Here is a 22,009-nt window from a genome sequence, read left to right as displayed (position 1 = left end):
GTCTTTCACTCCCTTTTGGAGCGGTTCCCTCTCGAACCCTCCTGCTCGCACCACGGTGTGTTCAAGGACACAGCTTACCTTTCACAGCCAATAACTCAACGAAGCCCAGGCAGCGGTCTGAATAACATACCCAGCTCCAACTTGTTTGTGGTCTTGGAGAGCACTTAAAAAAAACATGGTCACTTTCAAATACTTGTGACAATTTGTTAACTAGAGAAAAGCGAGTAATGGATGAAACGACTTATTACTCAATAGACCACTACGTCTATTCGTTTTGCAAAGGACATCGGCTGCATATGGAAAATGCAAACTTGTGTGCTTGCATAATGATGTTTCCATGTGTGCCGTTCAGTGCTGGTTACATCATTAGCATCGATATGCACTACTGGTACATTTCTCTCAACGTGCTACTGCAATGTCGAAATGGTTCGGCCACTCCTATACCTCTCTCTGCACAAGATCGCCCGAGTCTGCCTTGGCTAAAACAATCTCTGCCATTGTCATCGATGGGGATGGCCCGAAAGGTAACATTCCAACAAGAGAACACTGAAACCCAAGTGTAGAAGCCGGTCTTACAGTAGGACAAGGAACAACAGGAAAGGTATCCTCCTCAGACATTGGAGAAGGGCTTCATGATTCAAAATCAAGTGGGTTCAAATTATGGCAATTCGATTTTTACATCCAACTGTCCTTCGCACAAGACTCTGCTTAATTAAATAGTTTTACATAACAGATCCTCCCTTGCCAGTCCTTTGCCGTCTTCCAACAGTCAGACTTTTATATCAAGTTGCATTTTCATTCATTTGATCGGAGTAAACAACACAACAAATACTTGACTACAGTGTGAGAAACATCCTGGCAACAATTTAAAGCCCTTCGGCCCATTGACACGACGACCTCTGACAAATCAAAAGGTTGTACCTTCAGTTAACGGCCTAGGTATTAAGACATGCTCGTCGGTAGCAAGTCGGTACACGCTCGGGCCTGCTTAGAGCTAGCTACTCCGATTCCTGTAAAGCCCTCCAAAGCGCAGGCCTGGGTCCTGCCCTATTAAAAAGGTCAGGGAGGAGGAGTGGGCCAGTAATTGCAGCCCGGTCCCGTTTGATCCTGCTGATAGTGCAAACGATCGACCCCCAGGTAGAGGAAGAAACAGCTCCAGGCGGGCCCGGATCAGGGTCCAGATGTCAGCACTTGCACCACGAGCAGGGCTCAATGCACTGGACTTCTGCTGCCTCTATGGTGGGATTGCTGCTGGGAGCTGACCCGGGGGATGGTCAGACAGACAGACAGACAGAGAGACAGAGAGACTAACAAGCAGAGGGTTACCCAGGCCAGTGGTCATGGAAGTGGTGAAGGAGAGACGATGGAGTCATCGCCCTACACAGCCAAGACCTTCCATGTCTTGCGGTGTCATTGTCTTTAGTTCCAACAGCTATGGAGCCTCATTGTAACACAAGCAAGCGGATACAGAAAAGCAGATGACACACAGAGAGACAAAGAGAGAGGGAGTGAAAGGGGGGGGGGGACACTATTTATTTTCTAAATTTAAATGTCATCCATTCTCTCTGGAGAATAGTCCCTTCACTCACTTCTGTATGCAGAAGCAAATCACACATTTGAAGTGCACACTGCTCCTCCAACCTAACAATATTGATTAGAACAGTGTAATACAGCTTTAACGTTGTATTTTACTCTAGTCTTGCATTTTACATCTAGTCCATCTGAAAGACATTGCATTTTCCTGCTCAGAGTAAAAAAAACAAATGAGAAATCCGAGGCTTCTTCTGCATCCTTCATCATCAGCAACCAAAGTTTCCCTTCGCATTTTTACACAAGGTTTACATGAATACATTGCACAATGTTATTGTGTCAGCCTGAGATAGTAAGGTGTAGCAACAGTAGTCGTAGGGGTTGTGGCGCGTTGCACCAGTAGGGCACCTAGTTCCCTGCGGGGGGTAGCCCGAGGCGCAAACCCAGCCTAATTAAATGTATTTCTCCGTCCGTCAGTCAGGAAGCCCTCAGTCTGAACCGCACACACCCCCTGCTGTGCCCGTCGGGGAGCAGCCATGGGACTGAATTGCTCCCCGCGGGGTCCTCGGTCCAGGTCTCCGATACCCGGGAAAGGTCGACTGGGGATTTGCTTTAACCTCATTTCCCCTCGGGGAGTTTGCCCATTTGAAAAGACAAATGAAAAATCTCCCCGTTGGAAGTGTATGCCTCTCTGTGAACGAACAGATAACACATTTGGGAATGTAATCCTCAGGTTTTAATTGTACATTTCCAATTGGGCACTGCACTGGCAACATGGACTTCATCAGTGTAGAATGCGCACGCACACACACACACACACACACACACACACACACACACACACACACACACACACACACACACACACACACACACACACACACACACACACACACACACACACACACACACACACACACACACACACACTAATTAACTGCCGAGATTGTGGCATATTGTTTTTGCCACATCTCCATTACAGTAGTGTGATGGCCTGCTTGGTTCCAGCCTCATTAGCTCTCCCTGTGACCTTATTCAAATTGGCCAGAGTCTGCCTGATAACATTAATGAGTCATCATTCAGTCGCCGGGCGGCTATATAAACAGGCCGACCATGGAGTTCATTGAACAGAGGGAGGTCCCTCCATTTCGCTCATGAATGCATTGTTTTGTTGGAGGAAGCTCTTGTGTAGAGTGTGGTGCCAAGAAGTGCATTAGCAGGCAGCACAGAGGAAGAACCGTGTCATTGTTGCGCACAGAAACCGGGAACAGTGTGACAACCACAGTAAAAACACTGTAGGGTGTGATTGGCCATGTCTTATTAAGCCCTGGCAGTTGACTGGAAGCCTTCTCTGCACTGTGCTCCGACCAGCTCTAAGCCCTCTGCAGGTTCGAGAGGACCACCAGGACATCAGATCGCTTCAGGGTCAGTCTTCCTTTTTGTCCGCAGTGTGCGTGCGTGCGTGCGTGCGTGCGTGCGTGCATCGGCAGGTCATGGTTAAAGCAACAGGGAACTCTCAAAGTTGACGGTCTGATTCATTCACCACATCAAAAAAGGTGTGGAATAAAAAATAAATAAAGGCTTTCTTTGTATTACCACACATTTGTTTTAACTATGAAGTACTTTTCAGTCAATAAGAGAAGTTAGTGAATTGAAAGTTAAACTGGTTCTCGCCTCCAGCAGTGAATTGGATGACAGTTAACAGTGGGGGTTCATGCAAGGACAAGAAGAACAACAAGGAAACGTCAACGTGCAAACTTCGGTGTGCTCTCGATTTGTTGAAGAGATAGGACCTTCTAGCTTTTGGAAAGAGCCTAGTCTCTCCATTTCTCTGCAACTTTTGTAAAGGGTCTTAACCTCTTAAGTTATTAATATGCCTGGTGTTTGAGTCGTGTTTGGTGTGTATAAAAATGACTTGCATGTGCTTGTAGCGGAGTTTCTCATGTTTGATATGACTATTCCTACATAATAAGAGTGATCACCGTCTTCGCAAATCTGAGGAACCTCGAGTTTAAGAAGTTAAAATACCCCAAGCTAACCATCAAATGGTAGTAAATAAAGACCACCGTACGCAGCTGGTTAGCAAACACTGTGACGGCTTGACAAGAGAAGTCAACACGGCTGTAAACAGTGCCTCGGTCTCGCAGCGCCAGAGATTAGAGGGAAAGCGAAGATGTTTTTGATGTCGTCGCAACAGATCATTTGCTACAATTTAAAAAGAAGGTGGGTCCTCTTTTCCGACGGCACAAACTTCTGATTAAAAGCCAGACATCAAACCCGACGGTGCACGTCCGCCCGATAGAGCGCGCTCGGTTACTGGGGCTTTTCCGTGAGTCAACGGGGCCTAATGTGGCACCGCAGACCCAAAAAGCCAGAGAAGTGCAAGAGGACAGGAATAGGTTTAGTGGAACACCGCCCTGGCCGCTTGGCATCCTCCACTGTCTCTAAAATATAACACAGCCTTTCCTCTTCAAGGAGCTGCACAAACTGTGCAGGAATGCGCACAAGCCTTCGACGACAACTTGGTGAATGCTTCTTTAAGTTAGATCCCCTTTCACTCTCGGTCGAAATGAGTCGTGTTACAGGAGCGGGGATATCCTTTCACTCCGTCTTTAATGTGGAAAGAAAACAATTATTCTCTAATTGCCTTGCTTTAAATGAGCACTCGATATTAGGCTTTGGCTTCTCCTTCCATTAGTCTAACAGCTAACAGGGGAGCTAGTGTGGCCCTCGGAGGGAGTTTAGCACCCTGCATCTGCTTTATGCTCACAGTCAGACATTTTTCAATGACAGGACTCTAATGGAAAAGGTGAAACGTAATAGTGGGGAATGCTGAGATGCCCTGGTGTCGCTTTGTAAACAGTCTGCAGTCAGGTTGGAGGTCTTGCTGCGTCATAGCCGGCAGATCCGTCAAATAACCTTTTTCCAAAGAGCTGAGGATTGAGGAGATGGAAAATTTGAATGTGAATGTGAATTTCAACAGGCTCGAACGTTGAAGACAAAAGGACCGGCACACTGGTTCTTACGTTAATGGAAGCCACATGCTCTCAGGTCCATGTCATTGTCAGGACCGTCCGTGCCACTACAGACAGAGGCCCGCCTTCGAGCCCCCATAGCTCGAGGAAAAGGAAAAGATGGTGCCCTGGCCTGGAGGAAGTTCTCTCCACCTATTGCAACTCATCCCTATTGATAAACTACTTAAGCGTTAAACAAACCAAATCTCCGGCTTTGCGATGAGCGCTTGCTAAACGTCTGCTAGGTTGGTGTCCTTGGACAGGAAGCGCAGCTCACCCTGAACTGCTTAATGGTCTGTATCTGAATCTCAATTTGGATTAAAGAGCCTGCCAAACTGCTAAACAGTAGTGATTCAATGCAAAGATCACAAGTAAGCAGCACGGGTCCCCTTTGCATACGTGCTGCTAGACACAGCTCTGCCTCTCCGACCAGCCCGCCAATGAAAAGATGATGAATCACTCTGCAGTCAGGCCGAGATGTGGCCCCGAGACGCCACGCCAGGGTAGGATCAAGGCCGCATGAATGATCGCCTTTAATAAAAGAAAGGTCTCACAGTTACAATTTATTTCAATGCGATTCAAATTGGGTCGCAGTAGCATCCCCTCCAGGGGCCTCTTAACGGCAAGTCTGAACAAGGGCCGGGTGCAGCGGCCCCTGCAAGACCAGAGCCAAACAGTGGCAACTTGAGCCCCCTCCTCACAGTCCGACCTGCCTCAAGCTCCCAAAACAAAGACATCTCTTTAAAAACGGACACACACACACACACACACACACACACACACACACACACACACACACACACACACACACACACACACACACACACACACACACACACACACACACACACACACACACACACACACACACACACACACACACACACGAAAAAGGAGCCAGGAATTCCTTTTACACCGTCAGCATATACAAAACACACACAGTCACATACACCTTTCCCGCCCGCCTGCCCAAAACCTGTATACCACAGCCCTTCATTTCTTTCCATGGCCGACACACACACACACACACACGGGCAAAGCTGTTCGCCATACATGTCAAGGGCCAGCAAACCACTCCTCTGCCTTCTACACATCAGGAGGTAAAGAAAGTCTGGGGGATTACTCTACTGTAACAACTAGCTTAACTGAAGCACCCTGACCAACCCCCCACACCATCATCCCCTATCACCTGGTTGGCCAAGACGGGAGCTAATCTTCGAGGAACTTTCGGTGGAGGTACTCTGTGATAAGCTGTAACCTGGGGAAGGGTTGAGGACTGATCCTTAAGGGAAGAGGTAAAGTTCAGAAAAATCCCCCAGCAAGCCAGTAACGATAATGACTTGAAAACACAAGCAGCCTGGCATGCACTCTCTAGGGGCTGGTTGTTTTACAGCGAGCACATTGTTAAATTTAAACCCGTTATGTTCCCATAAAACATCTTAACCTCAACAATTAAAATCAAAAGGCAAAAAATAACAGTCTGGTTGCCGCGCAGGGCGGAGCAGAGCCGACGAGTGCTGTTCTGGGGCTGTTTGGACAAGGCACGCTTACAGCAAAAGGTCACTGCAATCCGCGTTGCCCAATAGTGTGGGGGAAAAAAACAAGCAAACACCCACAAAAAACACAAAAGCCCTCGGATTCTTCCACCCTGATTGTGTGTGTGAAGTTCGGGGAATCCGAAAGAGGTTCTCTTTGAGGCCATTTCCCATAAGTCAGAGATTGATGAGTTCACAAGTCACAATGTGGTTGGCAATCTCATAATCGTCCCCTTCATTCCCAAGTAACTTGGATATTAGATAAGGTACACTCAGGGTCTTTCTAATCTTTACTTGCCTTCCCATAAGCAACGTTATCGCGCTATGCCTTAGTTCCTTGTTCTTGATGTAGCCATCGGCTTGTAAATGCAGTGCGAGGACAGCTTTGCTGAGTCACCTTTTTGTTTGGCTTTGTGTGTCTGCAAACAATTACGCTGTTTCGGTGAAGCTCAAACACTCCATGCCAAAGAAACTTGAATTAACTTGCAACATGCGGGCAACAGGGTGTGTGCCTGAAATGACAATGACCCGCGGGTAGAGGCTGTGATGTCAACAAGCAGGCACCCGTAACGGTGCCTGGGTCGCTCCCCTGTGTAGGAAGCACATGGTGGTCACTGGTAAGGTCGCGGTAAGGCTCTTATCCACTAATCCCCGCTAATGGGATGGTGGTGGCTAAATGGCAGCCCTCTGATTGCCTGTGATAGACGTGTCATGATTAATACAACGTAGTAAATTGACTGCTTTAGCTTTATTAGAGAGCTCAGAAAATCGCTGGACAGGTACACACGCTCTCATACGTGTGTGTGTGTGTGTGTGTGTGTGTGTGTGTGTGTGTGTGTGTGTGTGTGTGTGTGTGTGTGTGTGTGTGTGTGTGTGTGTGTGTGTGTGTGTGTGTGTGTGTGTGTGTGTGTGTGTGTGTGTGTGTGTGAGAGTGTGTAAGTATTCCTGGGTGAAACTTGAAGGAAACGACAAGTTCATACGGGCACTCTGTGAGAGTACAAGAGATGGATCTGACCCCGATGTGTGCTCTCTAGCTGTACATACGTCACGGTCCTTGCCGAAACTAGCCAAAGGGCATACTAGGCACATTGTTTTGCTAGGCAAGACCTGGAGAACCAATGCATCCGGCAGATCTATAAGCACAACAAGGTCTTCCTGGCTCATCAGAAACTAGAAGGGATGCTGGGGAAAACAGCGGCTTTGGGCCAGGCTCAGGTCTCCAAACCGTCCCAGCTCAGCGGTGGGACGACACAAACGGCAGGGCTTAGGCTCAATGCGCTACAATGGATTTAAACTCCTGCTAGAGATTACTGGAGAGTACGTGATGTAGGCCTTGCAGTCACAGTTGCCATCCTGATTTAATTTCGAACAGACACAATGTGTAGGCTGGTTGTTTCCTGCCCATCACACAAGGAAGTGAAGTAGAGACAGCTAATCCAAGTCATCTGATGCGCTCCACTCAGATGGATGAAAGGCATAACAGAATAAAGACATACTTCCGCAGCATCAACGCCGTGGCCCTAGAAAGGTAGATCAATGGCACAAGAGAAAAAGAAAACGGCCAATCTCATTGTTATTCAGGGCCACGACTGACTACTGAATCATTCACAGCTCCATTCACACAGGGGGAGAATGTGCGATTAGCTGGGTGGGTCGCAGCCGGACGGCCAGGCAGGCAGGCAGACAGACAGACATCCAGCCAGGTGGGCAGGCCGATCCCGGCATAGTTGACACGGATTAAGGCAACGGAGGCTAGTAGCTTGCTACTCCCAGGGCCACCCGTGGTGTGTCCCTGACGTCAGCGACAAGTGCACCACAATCGGCTTTATCTGCGGGGCTGGAGAGCAGTGGAGCCGTCTGCCACTGGTATGCAGACCGGAGGGGACCGCTACGCCAAAGGCCACGGGGGTGGGACTGTGTCTTGACCCCGAGATACGAAGGGGGGCAGGTGAGACTGAGCTTGAATGGGGGCGAGCTGGAGACGGGGGAGGGGGAGGAGGGAGCTGAAACGTAGGTGATAACGGCTTAAACAGTGGAATGTCACAGACGGCGCATGTTCTCGTAGCATCAAGCCCCCTGCTTTGCAGAAGAGGCACATCACAGCTAGTTGATATGGCTACGCTGGGACAACATACATACTCCTCATTCCTGGGATTACACATGTTCTGTGAAAACCCCAAGAGTACTGTGGTGTTAACCTTGGACAACGCTTAAAGTCCTTATGGGTAAATGATGCGAGAATAATTTAACCTTATTTCTCCAGGCGGCCATAAGGTCATCATTAATATTGGCCATGGCCAATATTACTCTGACCGATATAACTCATACAGCTGCGTATCCATGGATATAAAACACTCAGAGAGAGAGTGTGTGTGTGTGTGTGTGTGTGTGTGTGTGTGTGTGTGTGTGTGTGTGTGTGTGTGTGTGTGTGTGTGTGTGTGTGTGTGTGTGTGTGTGTGTGTGTGTGTGTGTGTGTGTGTGTGTGTGTGTGTGTGTGTGTGTGTGTGTGTGTGTGTGTGTGTGTTTCGATTGAATGATTGAATTCTGCTCAATAAAAAAAAAAAATACATCCAGCAGCCGCATGCTCCTACTATTTGGGGGGGGGGGGGGGGGGGGGGGGGGGGGGGGTTGACATAGTTGAAGTGTATATCCTATATAGCCATACACTGACTGGCTGTCTAAACACTGTACTGCATTTATTTATAAACCTGTGTAGGCAAACGTCATAAGGATGAGAAGAGTGTTTACGAGTGTTTGTTCTATCCCTGGGCTGGATGTCCCCAGTACAAATTCAAACTGGCAGCATTCCAGGCATAGATTTGAGCTGCCACCTCCCCAAGGTCCGTAAAGTTTAGCGTAAATAACATTGCGGATAATGCTGAAGACGTGCAAACAGAAGGCTGTTCAAATAACAACCTGTATATCTTCTCCTTGTGTCGTTTTGTACTCCCTTATTAGCCCACTTCTTCTTGAGCAGATTAACATTACACTACACGGTGCAAGGTTGGAGAGCGGGACAAAACAAGGCCTTATATGACCCCCCCCCCGAGGCATAAACACACTGGCACTAACGCCTGCTGTCCAGATCCATGCCAGACCCCCTACCATGCGGGTCCGTCCGTCCGTCCCGTCCCCCCCTGCCAGACCCCCTACCATGCGGGTCCCCCCCCCACACACTCATGCTTCCCTCCCACTCCCTCGTCAGGCGAAGACCATGTGACAGCTCCCTGCTCCGCATCCACACCCATCCCAGAGTAAACAAACAACAGGAATCCATCACCACGGCCTCCAGTGCAGAGATATCCGCTTGCAGTCATGGTCGCACCACCATCCCTGCCACCAGATGTTTAATTATATGTCCGAGAGATCACACACACACACACACACACACACACACACACACACACACACACACACACACACACACACACACACACACACACACACACACACACACACACACACACACACACACACACACACACACACACACACACCAGCTGTAGCCATCTGGATGAGAGTGCCTCGGCTTTAACCCTTTAGATATTGCACTAAGCAGACCTCCTCAGTACAAGCTGTTTATATTTGAAATGACACCTTCCAGTATTTATTAACATATTTGTGGCATGTTTTTATCAGCACTCCCACGCTATAAATACATTTCACACAAAAAAATTGCTATCGCAATTACACAAGCGGCCATATCCAGTCACTGGAGAAATAAATTATTCCAGTTTCACAATAGTTCAATTTGTTACACAGTTCGCCGATTTTACCCAGCTCATTTTAATAAAAAATATATTCCCGTCCCCGGGTTCAAAACTGCAACCCATACCAAACTAACCAGAGCCACTTAGGAGAACATCTTGGAGTTGTTGAGCCCCCATCTGGCCCAATCACAACCAGCGTAGTTAATTTGACCATGCCGAGCTGTAAACCAAAAGGCTTGGTAAATACATCCACCCCCTTCTATTACTGGTTGGAGGATGGACAGATGATCCATTTGTGGACCCTGGCTTCATAAAGCCAGGACAGAAATTAACCGAGGCGGAAAAGTAATGAAAGACAATAGCCGTCGGGCGTAGCAATGTGAAGCATCTGCTGCTCCGTCCGTTCCTCCAACTCTTGTAAACAGCCTGATACTGCTCGGCAACACTTGATAACAGCAGAGATTGGGCAATTTACATTGGGATTCTTTGAAATAATAAGGGCTTGTACTTGTAGGACTAATGCTAATCCAAATAACGAGTGCGTCAGTGCAGACCGAGACAAAATCCGGTCATTCACCAAAACCAATAAAGTGGTATAGAAAAAGTCTTCTGTCTGGAAAATATCCAGTGCAAAAACAAAGAAAGGAAATATATCTTCCGAGGAGGCGAGGACTACATTTGTTTCCTTAGGGTCCCACGGCATTCTTCTTCTCTCCCAGTTAGGCCCGCGGCCTGACTCCTCTGTTGGGAAGCCAGTAAGATGGCACGGGACAGAGGAGGGCTGCAGGGTTGGACAGCACACTGGGCTGCCAGCCAGACTCTCAACAACCCTTATTTAACTTCACCTTGGGGACATCTCAGCACTTTCTGCAACTGCATCCGTGTACACACACACATGGATACCCATAAACACAAATAAACAAGGCGCTTGAACAAAGCTACCCTCAGCACATAGCCTAGGAATCTTGGACCATGCTCTCGTTAATCTCAACACGGTGTGGCCAGGAGGGAGCCTGCTTTATTTGATCGTTTCCAGCAAAAAAAGGTGCCATCATTCCCAAGCACAGAGGGATAGTAGCATCTGAGTGGGCCCAGGAAGGAGAGCAAAGGGAGAGAAAAGGAATGGAGAGGGAGCGAGCAAGGAAGAGAGAGAGAGGGAGAAAGGTGGGGTAGGAGAAAGAAAATGGAAGAGTAATGAGGGAGGAGGCAGTGAAAGCATGACCGCCAGAAAGCTGAGGGCCGCTGCCAACACGTGGGACAGACAGCACCAAGACAAGGCAGAGCCGAGGGCTTAGTCCATGAAAAGATGAATGGGAAGGGGGCCACGCCACAAGGCAGACAGACGGACTGGCAGACAGACAGCAGACCCAGAGAGCGGTAGTCTGACTGGCTCAGAGGAGGTAGCGCGGCTAGGGGAGAAGGGATCGGGCTGCTGTACGCTGCTACCGGAAATCTGGCAGAGCAGCTGGAGGAAAAGACACAATTAGAGAGGAAGAAAAAAAAATAGGTGACGCCAAAAAGAATTAGAAACTTAAAGACTGAAAAATAAATGGGTCTGAGCTGGCAGTATTGGGCACACAGCGGAGTACCAGGGAGGAGAAGGTGGAGCCTCGCTGAGGCTGGAACACCAGACTGTGACTGGGTTGGGGCAGGTCTGGCATGGGGCTGGTGAGGAACAGGCCATTGGGTTTACCCAGCGTCAGCCTGGGACCTGGTGTGCCGCTCGGCCTTCCAACAGACCAAAAAAGGGACCAGAGAAAAAAGGGACCAGAGAAAAAAGGGACCAGAGAAAAAAGGGACCAGAGAAAAAAGGGACCAGAGAAAAAAGTCAGCGGCCGTCGAAAGTTCCGAATGCTACGTGCTTTTTGGATGTCGTCGTATTCCAGAGCATGTGCATGATGCAGAAGGACGAAGACAATCCAGGACACTTCTATATGTATCCTAGAACGGTGAGCTGGAGGCAACGTCAGAGTAGATGAACCCTTTTTGCATTCATTTCCCTGATAATAGTGCCGTTCCATTTTTGCATTTGAATGACGATCTTCGTCGGTCTAATTACCTACTTCGGAGAACAAAGCCTTACAGTCATCAATCAAACTCACTGGGCACGGTTTTCCACCAAAAAAAAAAAAAAAGAATCAATGAATGCAGAATTCTTTAAATTTAAAAGGATAATGCTCTGTTCCTTGGTGCTCCATAAACAAATCATCAAACATGTCCTTCTTTTCCCCTGAAAATTCCTATACATCATACACGCATTGAGAGCTCTATCCCAACTTTAACTACAAAAATAAATATGCAGGGTGGAACACTCATCAACATAATCAGATATAGATGTGCTTCTTGCTGATGACTAAATACATTAAAAACGTTGCAGTTCTACACTCCGAGAGCTCCTTCCTTTATGAAGACATTCAGAGTCCCACGGTGCCGGCTCAATAACACTCTTTTGTCCCCCTGTCCGGTAGAGCACTCAAAGAAAACAAGGGGGACCCATAGATATCTTTTATGTGCATTGCTGGTGCTGCAAACGGTGTTACTAAGTGTACGTGTTCTGCATGACATGTATGTAGTCGGAAGTTGGTCATTACAGTGGAATTACTGTTATGTTACAAGAACTGCACTTCATATTGTCCAATATGTCCAAGCCGTTCTTTTATCTGTTATTGACTATGGTGATATTTTATATATGCATGCAAATTCATCATCTCTGAAAATGCTAGATTCTGTGTACCATGCAGCATTACGGTTTGTCTCAAACTCTGGCTTCCGAACACACCATTGTAAATTGTATGAGAAAGTTGGTCTGTCTTCCTTATACACCCGTAGGATGGAACACTGGTATATGTTTCTTTATAAGGCAATTTTGCACGATCTGCCTCCGTATTTGTGTTCTCTAATGGTTCCTAAAACAAACAGTGATCGTATCACTCGGTCTAGCAGTTTGATTATGTATAACGTTCCTCGGACTCGCACTACGTTTGGTGAAAGTGCTTTTAAATCTTTTGCCCCGTCATCATGGTGTAAGCTACAGGAACACCTTAAACTGGAATCCCTAATCACCCTGAACAATTACAAAAGCAGGATCAAGGACTATTTAACCACAAACTGAACACTGACTTACTGCCAATTAGATTGATGCTTTGTGACTTTTTATTGTGTTTTGTGTCTTGTTTTTAGTGTGAAATTTTGTGTTTTTGTTGTTTTTAATGTGAAACTTTAAATGTTTGTATGCTGCCTTCTTGGCCAGGACTCTCTTGAAAAAGAGATTTTGAATCTCAATGAGAATATTCCTGGAAAAATAAAGGTTAATAAAAAAAATATATATATATTCAGTTAGTACCGGTATGTGTGAACCAGTGGTTTTGATATTTTAGATGAATTTACTGTAATATTAACACTGTAGCAAAGCAGGCCGTTATTTATAATAGGTGCGTCGCAGAGTGGAGAAGCTTCCATAACAGCTGTGAAAAACATTTCTCTTCATCACTGATGTGGAAAATTTGAATAAATACTTAAAGTGGGCTCACACAAGCACAGGCAGTGGTAAAGGTATGGCTATGCTGACTGCATACAGGAGCAGCCCATGGAAATGGAAATGAAACTTCCACCTCATTCCAAAGAGATGAAGCTCTAGTTGCCACAAAGCCAATGCTCTTTTTGTAGAAGCCTTAAAAAGTTGGCAGTAAATGTTTCGTAATTTACCAATACATATCACATTCAACACCTCTCATTGTTCATTTTATGAAGTGGGAGAATATAATTTGGCATGAGTTAAATATGCATGAGTTGTTCTTTGAGTGACAATTACAAGTGAAGCTAATGTCTCCTACGTTAAAGAGATGCGTAGATATATGTACATTTCGGTTTGTCTGTTTACTCAGAGGAGTAACAAATTCTAAATGTGTTCCACTTTGTCCACAAATGTGTTTGGAATAGACGCTGATTCAAAACGAGTCCCAGTAACAACACAACAAGATCGTAGGCTTCTTCTGATGCCCCGCTGACAGGTTTCTCTCCACATAGACCAGCCAGAAGCAGCCCATTTTTAATTGCACCATCCCCGAAAACATGGGTGATTGTCATAAATTTAACTAATCGTCTGAATCTGGGTAAGACAGGCCAACGCCAATCTGCAGATAACTCTTCCGTTCATCCCTTTAAGGCCAACATGTGCTCACACAACGAATGGATTAGATTCAGTTCTGTGGGTGCCGCAAAGGCTAATTAAGGCCAACTAATAAACCAATGGTAATAGATAAGCTTGTACTACATCTCATGGTAGAATTATATAACATATTATGTAATAAATTAGATATAGATGTCAACATAGATTAGTGTCCCAGGCAGGCCCCTACTCCAGTTTTTCAACCTGCTCCTTCTCAATAAATCTACAGAAAGGCAATGAAGTCATACCCTTCATTTACACTTCATCACTTCGATGGGAATATCTGCGCTTCTGCTTGAGTTTCAATGTTTTCTTTAGTAGCTAGGCTACTATTAAGGAACTCACCGTCTGTCTGGAAAGGTTGTCTGTTGTTACTTAAGAGATATTATTCAGAATAAATGACTAATAGACAGGTTTGACTTGACACCAAAAGCAAGAGTTACGCAATAGGTCTGGAACCACTAGGAGAAAAGTTAATTTTGAATAACACCAGAGTTGTGAGTTAAGCTTTTCGGAGGCACAGACATTTTGGAGAGAAACAGAAACAAAAACAGTTGATGTCATAGCTTAGCGTGGGCAGGAGCAGTGTAGTATGGGATGGAGGAGTGCTGACAGTAAGGGTTTGTGTCGCAACGACACGAAAAATCAAACTGTGCAACGTAGGATAAAGATCTGATGACGTTAAACGCTTTCGGGAAGAAAAAACACTTGACTGAAAGAAGATGAACGAAAGGGGAGCCATTTTATAAAGAAAGGTTAAAATGATCTAGTTAGATAAAAGAGAGGGAAAAAAGTGGGATCATTTATGTCACTGTTTGGGAAAGTATTAGAATCCCCGTCAACAGCCAGGATGAGAAATGAATTGATTATTCAGCAGATTGCTTCAAATAAAATACAGAGACCAAGATGTTAAATGATATAACAGTTTATGCAAGCTCAGAACACATGGGGGACGGCCGTTCATCTCGGAGACAGATGTTGCAAAGTGATCCTGACAAACCAAGAGAACTGTTAGCCAATAGGTCATTCTAATCTCATCGATCAGGAACGTGATAGCCGAAGTAGTTACTCTATAATGATACCAGCCTGGTCGTGCCACGGTCAGTTCAGTGATGTTAGCGCAGCCAGCTCAACTGGGGGCCTGAAGTTCAGGCTCGTTATCGCACTGTTGCAGTATCGTTCTCCAATCGATGTAGCCTTTTTCTAACGTTATAGATTACTTCATATTTTTCTTAATGATCCTGCCGGAGCCCTTCCATCACCAGAAAACAGCACCGTAATCTTATATGCTGCTATTTGATCAGTATGGAAATTAAAGAAATTATAATAATTAATTTGCATTTGACTAATGCATTTATCCTGAGTGGCATCTTCATAGAACCACAGTCCAGCATTAATTATGTTCTAATTTTCAGATCCAGTTGATACCATCCACAGGCTGCCCAAGGAAAGTCTTGTGCCACATCATCACAAACAAGTCTGATAGAGATACAGATAAACTGGGATAGACTGACTGCGGTATCGGCATGCCCAACTGGGCCAGATCAGAGTGAATTACTTGCTTGATCACAAATCAGATCCTATGACATTTCATCACACATCAATGCACACCGGAAGAAAGATATATTTCCATCCGATTGCTAGAAAAATGGCTTCATATCCATATGATCTCAATATTACAGTGCCACAGTTTACTGTGAGCACTGCCTTCACATGAATGAGCTTGCTTTGTATCCTTGCTGTGCCTGGTTGTTTCGTGGTGTTGATCCACTTACACAAGCAGCTCTCCAAGAGCCCAGCAAACCACACAGCGGAAATAGAAGGCTGGTTTGGAGCAACCACCCAAACAGATTAGCCTGCGCTAATCAGCACCTAGGCTTAGAGTTCCAGGCTACAGGTATGCTGCTGCCGTTCCTACGGTTCAGTGAGAGTGCGATTGCAGCCTGACCAGGTGAGACACAGAGCCAGCGTCGCTGACAGTAAGACCGCAGTACCTTCTACCCCGGTCTATTTTTAACACCTTCTAGAGCATGCAACCGTTTTAAGACGGCAAAGGCGGAAAATAACAGTTGCAGTTGATCAATTTGTATGGTTTTATGATCAAATCAAACTCAACTGTGCCAACACGATATTATAACGGTTGAGTGAGATAGTGACAAAGCAAGCCTTTGTCAGCCTACCTAATAACAACCATTTCCATACTTTGACATCCACTACATGTTGAAGCAGGAAGGGCGATTACAAGATAAAACAATCACATGACGAAAGAATATTACACGTTGGGACCCAATAATATTAAGACACATTTGAAGGTGGATGGGCAGGGCAGCGAATACAGTTGGCCTTGAAGAAAAGAGCCAGTGAGGCCAGTGCACAACGGCCCTCTTGTTCACAGGGGTATAGAGCGCATGCTGTAGAGCGCCGCCAGTGTGTGTGAGCCCACAGGTTTTGGCAGGCATGCAGGTCACTCCGAAGAAATTAGGATTAGGCCATGCACTTATACTAGTCGGCAGTGCGGGTTAGTGATTCCCGTTACCTTTTGTTCCGAGTTTGTTTGTGCGTCAAGCACGGTGGAGGAAGTGGCGTAGAAGCTTACTGCGCGGATGCTGGTGGCAACGCACCACCGAACAAAGTCAGAAACGAAAAAAAGAGTGCAGGGAATGACAAGAGGAAACAGAGTTTAGGAGCCAACGATGGGACATGAATAGAAGGCCCTTACGCTCCACACCCGCCTTCCCAATAAGGCAAGACTGAGCTGGAAATGTGAAGTGCCGTCCTGTAAGGTTATTTTTTCTGACCACACCCGACCCGGTCTTGGTCATTAAATTCCGAGCCCGAATCGTACCAGTCTGCAAGCTGTAGGAAAAATGGACTGTAACTGGCACGCTTGAGAATGACACAAAAAAATAAAAAGCTTTACACCTAGGTGTCTGGGGCACATACCTACACAGAGACGTGCAATTATTATTCAAAGTGGATTACTCAAAGTATATTTTACCACAATCAGATCCAGTATGGTATCCAAAAATATGTCATAAATGTCTCTTTCGAACAGCACACGTTAAAAGTGGCACTAGAGAAGTGCTGTGTGTTTTTCACAATGGGACACAAAGACTGAAAGTACACAAGTCGCTAGCTCAAACGCTCACTGACCGAACGCCCAGAGTCCACTGGTGTGCAGGGCACCACCTGGACACACCAGTCAAGCAAATAAAACGCCATTAGGACAGGAAAACACTGGAGTCAGCGGATATAGGCTTTTTCCTGGCTCGGAATTAGGCTGAGCAGGTGTCTTTGGCTTTCAAATCAATGTATTCATCCTTACACGATCATCTGTCTTTAATTTGGCTCTTGGAAAAGCGCCCCAGTATATATTAATTACACAATTCCTCATTTTTCAATCTGCTGAACAACTGACACAAATAATACTCTTATGACCAATGATCTAAAACAACATTCGTTGGTAAATCGAATGTCTATTCTAACCGTCACGTAAAACCATGTGCACAGCCTGAGTCAACATTCACCAAAGACATTATGACAGGAGAACCACGGATAAATATTACCACAATTTCCGAGTAGTGAATAATTAATGTTGCAAACTAAAATGTCTACATATCGGGGCAAAACACATTGTTATATTTAGGCTTCTCAATATCGGCCGGCTTAAGTGGGCAGACAGCATCTTCAATGCACCAGGCATACCCAGGGATTACTTAAAAACCAACAAATAAAAAATGTGCTTGCTTGAAAACAGGGCCACCCAGAGTGATGAAAACTCATGACTTTGAACTAGGCTCTCCGGTGGCTTCCTGCAGACCCATAAATCCCAAAAAATCTCTCATTAACGCAAGGGTTTCTTCTTTTCACTCTAAGTGTCACTGTCCTGCATAGCATTTGCCGGAGCCAGACAGAAAGGCGTGTAGCTGGTGCTTAAGAACAGTAATTCACGTCAAAACCGTCTCTTAAGCTTCGTTTTGTGTTTATTTTTGATTTAGCCTCTTACACTTTTATTTGCCCCCTCGAGGGCCCTAATTTTAGAACAGTGCAGAGCATTGGCTTAAAACGAGAGAATAGCACGCATACATCCAGCGACGGGAACAGGTCTTCCAGAAATACTCAAGGTTTACCGCACTTTTGGGCCAAGGAGAGAAGATGGAGAGAGGCAGAGACCAAGCAAAGGGAAGTTGGATGGATGGGTGGATAGAGAGAGAGAGAGAGTGTGACAGAGAGAGTGAATGAGTTTGTGACAGAGAGAGTGAGGGAGGCAGAGTGTGAGTGTGAGAGTGAGTGTGTGTGTGATGGAAAAGGGGTTTATTCAGTTGTTCGCTTACTTAAAGCCAAGGTATTGCAGTATTGATTTGCATCCTCAAAGATCATGGATTGCAACTGATAGATTGCCTGTGTCGTCGAAACCCAGTAAAAACCGAAACAGGGTTTAATGAAACACCAGGTGCCATGTGTCAACAGGATGAGTACACCAAGGCCAGGTCGTCGGGTAGTCTAGTCATAGTAAAACAAACGCGACTTTCTACAAACAATTATTAAGTAGACAAAAACAATGGCTGAACGAAAAGGCCTGATGGCCAAAGATAAGGTCAATGAGAAATATTGACCTCAGTCCATGAACCGATGTACATAAATGACCGCCATGGGATACGAGAGACGAACACTTAGAATATCTAAGCATCCCTCCGGAAGAGTGCGACTGTTTGAAACGCAATTTCCTGTGTCATGATTGAGCATGAACAGGACTGCATGCCTCACATAGATAGGCTACGCAGGCCGACCACAAAGAGAGACGTTTTAACTTTATCTGATACGTGTCATTTGGTTGACTCAATACTTCCGCCACAGTATCCGTTTTAAAAGCACCAGCTTCATATTAAAGTGCTGCACAATATTTACTATTACATTGTAATCATTGTTAATACAAATATATCAGCATTCAGATTTGAGAATTTTAAATTACGAATTTATGAGGAATTTGTTTAAATCTTGTGTCCAAAGAGTCTTCTAACCAAGTGTCCAGCCTTGGAGAGGTCGAGAGCGCTTGGCTTGGTTTCCAAGGGTGTGTGGCTGAAGCAGAGCGCTGAGAGATACTACAGAGCTCAGCGCAGCACATCTTTAAGCCAATCTCCACCTCTTTGTTGTGCTGGAGAGCAGAACATTTCTCGAATGGTAAAAGGGTTTTCAAAAGCCCTCCATCGTCACAAGCCAACCACAGTCACAGAGACTCTGCTACCATAGCAACTGGCTCAGATAGGCCCAACACATGCTACGGGGAGCATGAGCAGCTTTTTTCTGCCCCATCATTTTCTATTTCAGTTGCGGTGGAGAGATTTTGAATTATTTCAGCCCAGCATTAAGTCAAGAAGCCCCCACAGAAGCAATATGGTCATTACGGTCCAGCCTGATTTCTGCTTTAATGGGGCCACTCTGTCATTGCAGCTTCATATCTTAATCACACATACCACCTGGGGGAAAATATGATGTGGACAAAGAGACTCCATGGGAGTGGTAAGCAGGCCGTGGTATGCTCGTTTTCATCTTAATTAGGTCAATTAATTGCCATTACATTTTAATGGAGTACCAGACATGATCTTGGTATCCTCTATGATATACGTTTAGTCTTCCTCGTTTCAATGTGAATAGTTCCCAACGTCTCTGAGAAATCAATCCATAGTCTGCCCACATGTCTCTCTGATGCGGCGCAGGTACAATTATCACAAATGGCAGGGGGCCATTATACCAATCACAGGGATCATTTGACAATCTTGGATTGGCGTGCTTGACAGTCTTGCATTATTCTGCATATTAGGCTTGCATTCCCAGAGGACAAAAGCCAGAAGAGATGGCTAAAGTCTATGGCAAGGTCGAGTACAGACATGCCTCAGGCAATATTAGCGTGGAAGAGAACTTCAAACAAAATAGACAGTAGAGCAGAACCTATAATGAAGAGTCACGGTTAAGTGTTTGATTAACAATAGAGCGGGGAAAAAAGGGAAGGGGTCATCAAGTCATCTAACCAGCCAGCATCCTACAAGCATACCAGGTTCCAGTCACTTAAGTGAAGTGCAGTTTTAACTTTGTCTAGAGTCCTCACCTCGCTCGGGAGGGAGATTCAGACCTTGCACAAACCGCTAGTTAAAGAGTGATCTGGGGATATAGGCATGAAAGGTGGAAGTGAGCCAGCTCCTTGGAGAGGCAGTAGAGGTGCCAGTTCTCTCTCATTCCAGCAGCCCAAAGCCGATTAGCTGCAGCCTTTGAACCACGAAGATGATGGTTTATTCCATTTACACTTGGGCCTGACATTACAGGCCTGATTTCATTTGACTTGAGTGGAAAACCTTATGTTAGTAGTAGGCCTATATCCCTGTGTAAAAAAAGGGGTTTATATGTTGGTGATTAAGTGTCCTTGCTACTTCGTGGAAAATGACATAGCTATGTGTGTTGCTGACTAAACAAAATTAAATGTGTCATGTTAAACGTCACAGCAGCGAAGGCAGGACAGAGTAGACTTGTTCAGAGATTGCTACGCTGCACTACAATAACAGCAACAGGTAGAAAAAGGGCTATTAGTGAAAACATACCCACTGCGAAAAGAGGCATCGTTCTTTAGATTCAAGTTCCCCTCAAGACGGAACAACCAGTGCTTTAAGGACCAACGTATCTTGCACGTAGTGGTGCTCACATGAGCAACATGTACAAAGAACTGACCATCAACACACCATTTATTATACTACTTTCCCTCCACAAATGGTGCTTCCGACTCCGAGTACATCACATAAGACGCCTAACCTTACCAATCAGAAACAATACTCAGAAGGTTCAACCCTGGAGTAACGACGACGATGAGACTACAGAGCGGTCCCTGATCACGTGTTAACGACTCACGCCCGAACCTTTCAGAGGGGGGTCCTCATAAAGCACACGGTCCCGGGCCAACAGGGCTTACCTCGTAGGACCAGACGCACTGCACGCCGGCGAACCTGCGCACGCAGCGGCCCACCTCCACGTCCTCGTGCGTGGTGTACATCTCCTGCAGGCACTCCCGGATGTGGGGCACCATCCTTCGCAAAACCTCGCGGCTCATGATGACCCCGGGCCCCCCCATGCAGAAGTTCTCTCCGGGCTCCAGGGCCAGCTTGCCCAGCTCGTCTCGGGCCCCCATCCCCGTCTGGCCCAGGAAGATGGCCTCGCTGCTGTTGAGGCTCCGTAAGAAGCCCTCCAGCCGCTCGCTCTTGATGTAGACGTCGTCGTCCGCCCTCATGAACCACTCGTACTTGTCCAGGTAGTGGTCGTGCATGTACTTGAGCATCATGAAGGACTTCTTCTGCGGGGGGTAGGAGTCGTCGACGTTCTTCAGGGCCACGATGGGGATGGGGATGGAGGTGTCGGAGCCCTCGCTGGAGAAGAACTCCACACGTCCAGGGATGGATTGGGCCCACGTCCTGACACACAGACACACAAAGACACACACACACACACACACACACACACACACACACACACACACACACACAATCAATAACAGCAGTTGGTAAACCTGCCATTAGTACATTACCCGCCAGGTATATCATCATAACAGAGTCACATACAATATTGAGGGACATTCAGACTTTAAAACGACTGTAATTGAGATGCAATAACCTTGGAGGCAAAATCAATTATTTATTTAGGGACAATAAATCTCAAATCAGAGAACATTCAAAACCACCGAGGTTAATTACGCATGCAGATTTAGACTGGAAACTAACAGCTGACTTTATTATAAAGAAGAATGACGCTTTCATGTTTACCAACATTGCATAGAATATAGATGTGTGTGAGGGGAAGAACTGCATTCGGATACCTGCTTTGAAGTATGAATAGATAATGGCACTGACATAATTTACTCTACACGGACCACACTTCGATTAACAATGACCAAAACAAAAGGGTGGACACATGCAGCAACTGGCTTGGCAAATTGAGTAAGATGTGGTGAGACATCAATTCGCTTGAACAATTACACAATCAAGACCAGTTTTTTTTCACAAGACAATGTGT

The 22,009-nt window shown here is 46.0% G+C and overlaps 1 protein-coding gene across 1 annotated transcript in view; it reads right to left on the bottom strand.

The window, feature by feature from the left end:
* The window catches only part of chsy1 (chondroitin sulfate synthase 1), a 35,501-nt gene that overhangs the window by 12,194 nt on the left and 1,298 nt on the right, over positions 1-22,009 (bottom strand). The window contains exon 2 of the mRNA XM_060072119.1: positions 20,916-21,411. Within this exon, the coding sequence (XP_059928102.1) occupies positions 20,916-21,411 (496 nt within the window). The remainder of the gene's footprint in view (positions 1-20,915; positions 21,412-22,009) is intronic.

Source organism: Gadus macrocephalus, chromosome 14 (genome assembly GCF_031168955.1).
Source record: "Gadus macrocephalus chromosome 14, ASM3116895v1".
NCBI classification, from domain to species: domain Eukaryota; kingdom Metazoa; phylum Chordata; class Actinopteri; order Gadiformes; family Gadidae; genus Gadus; species Gadus macrocephalus.
This window is presented reverse-complemented; position numbering and strand designations above follow the sequence as displayed.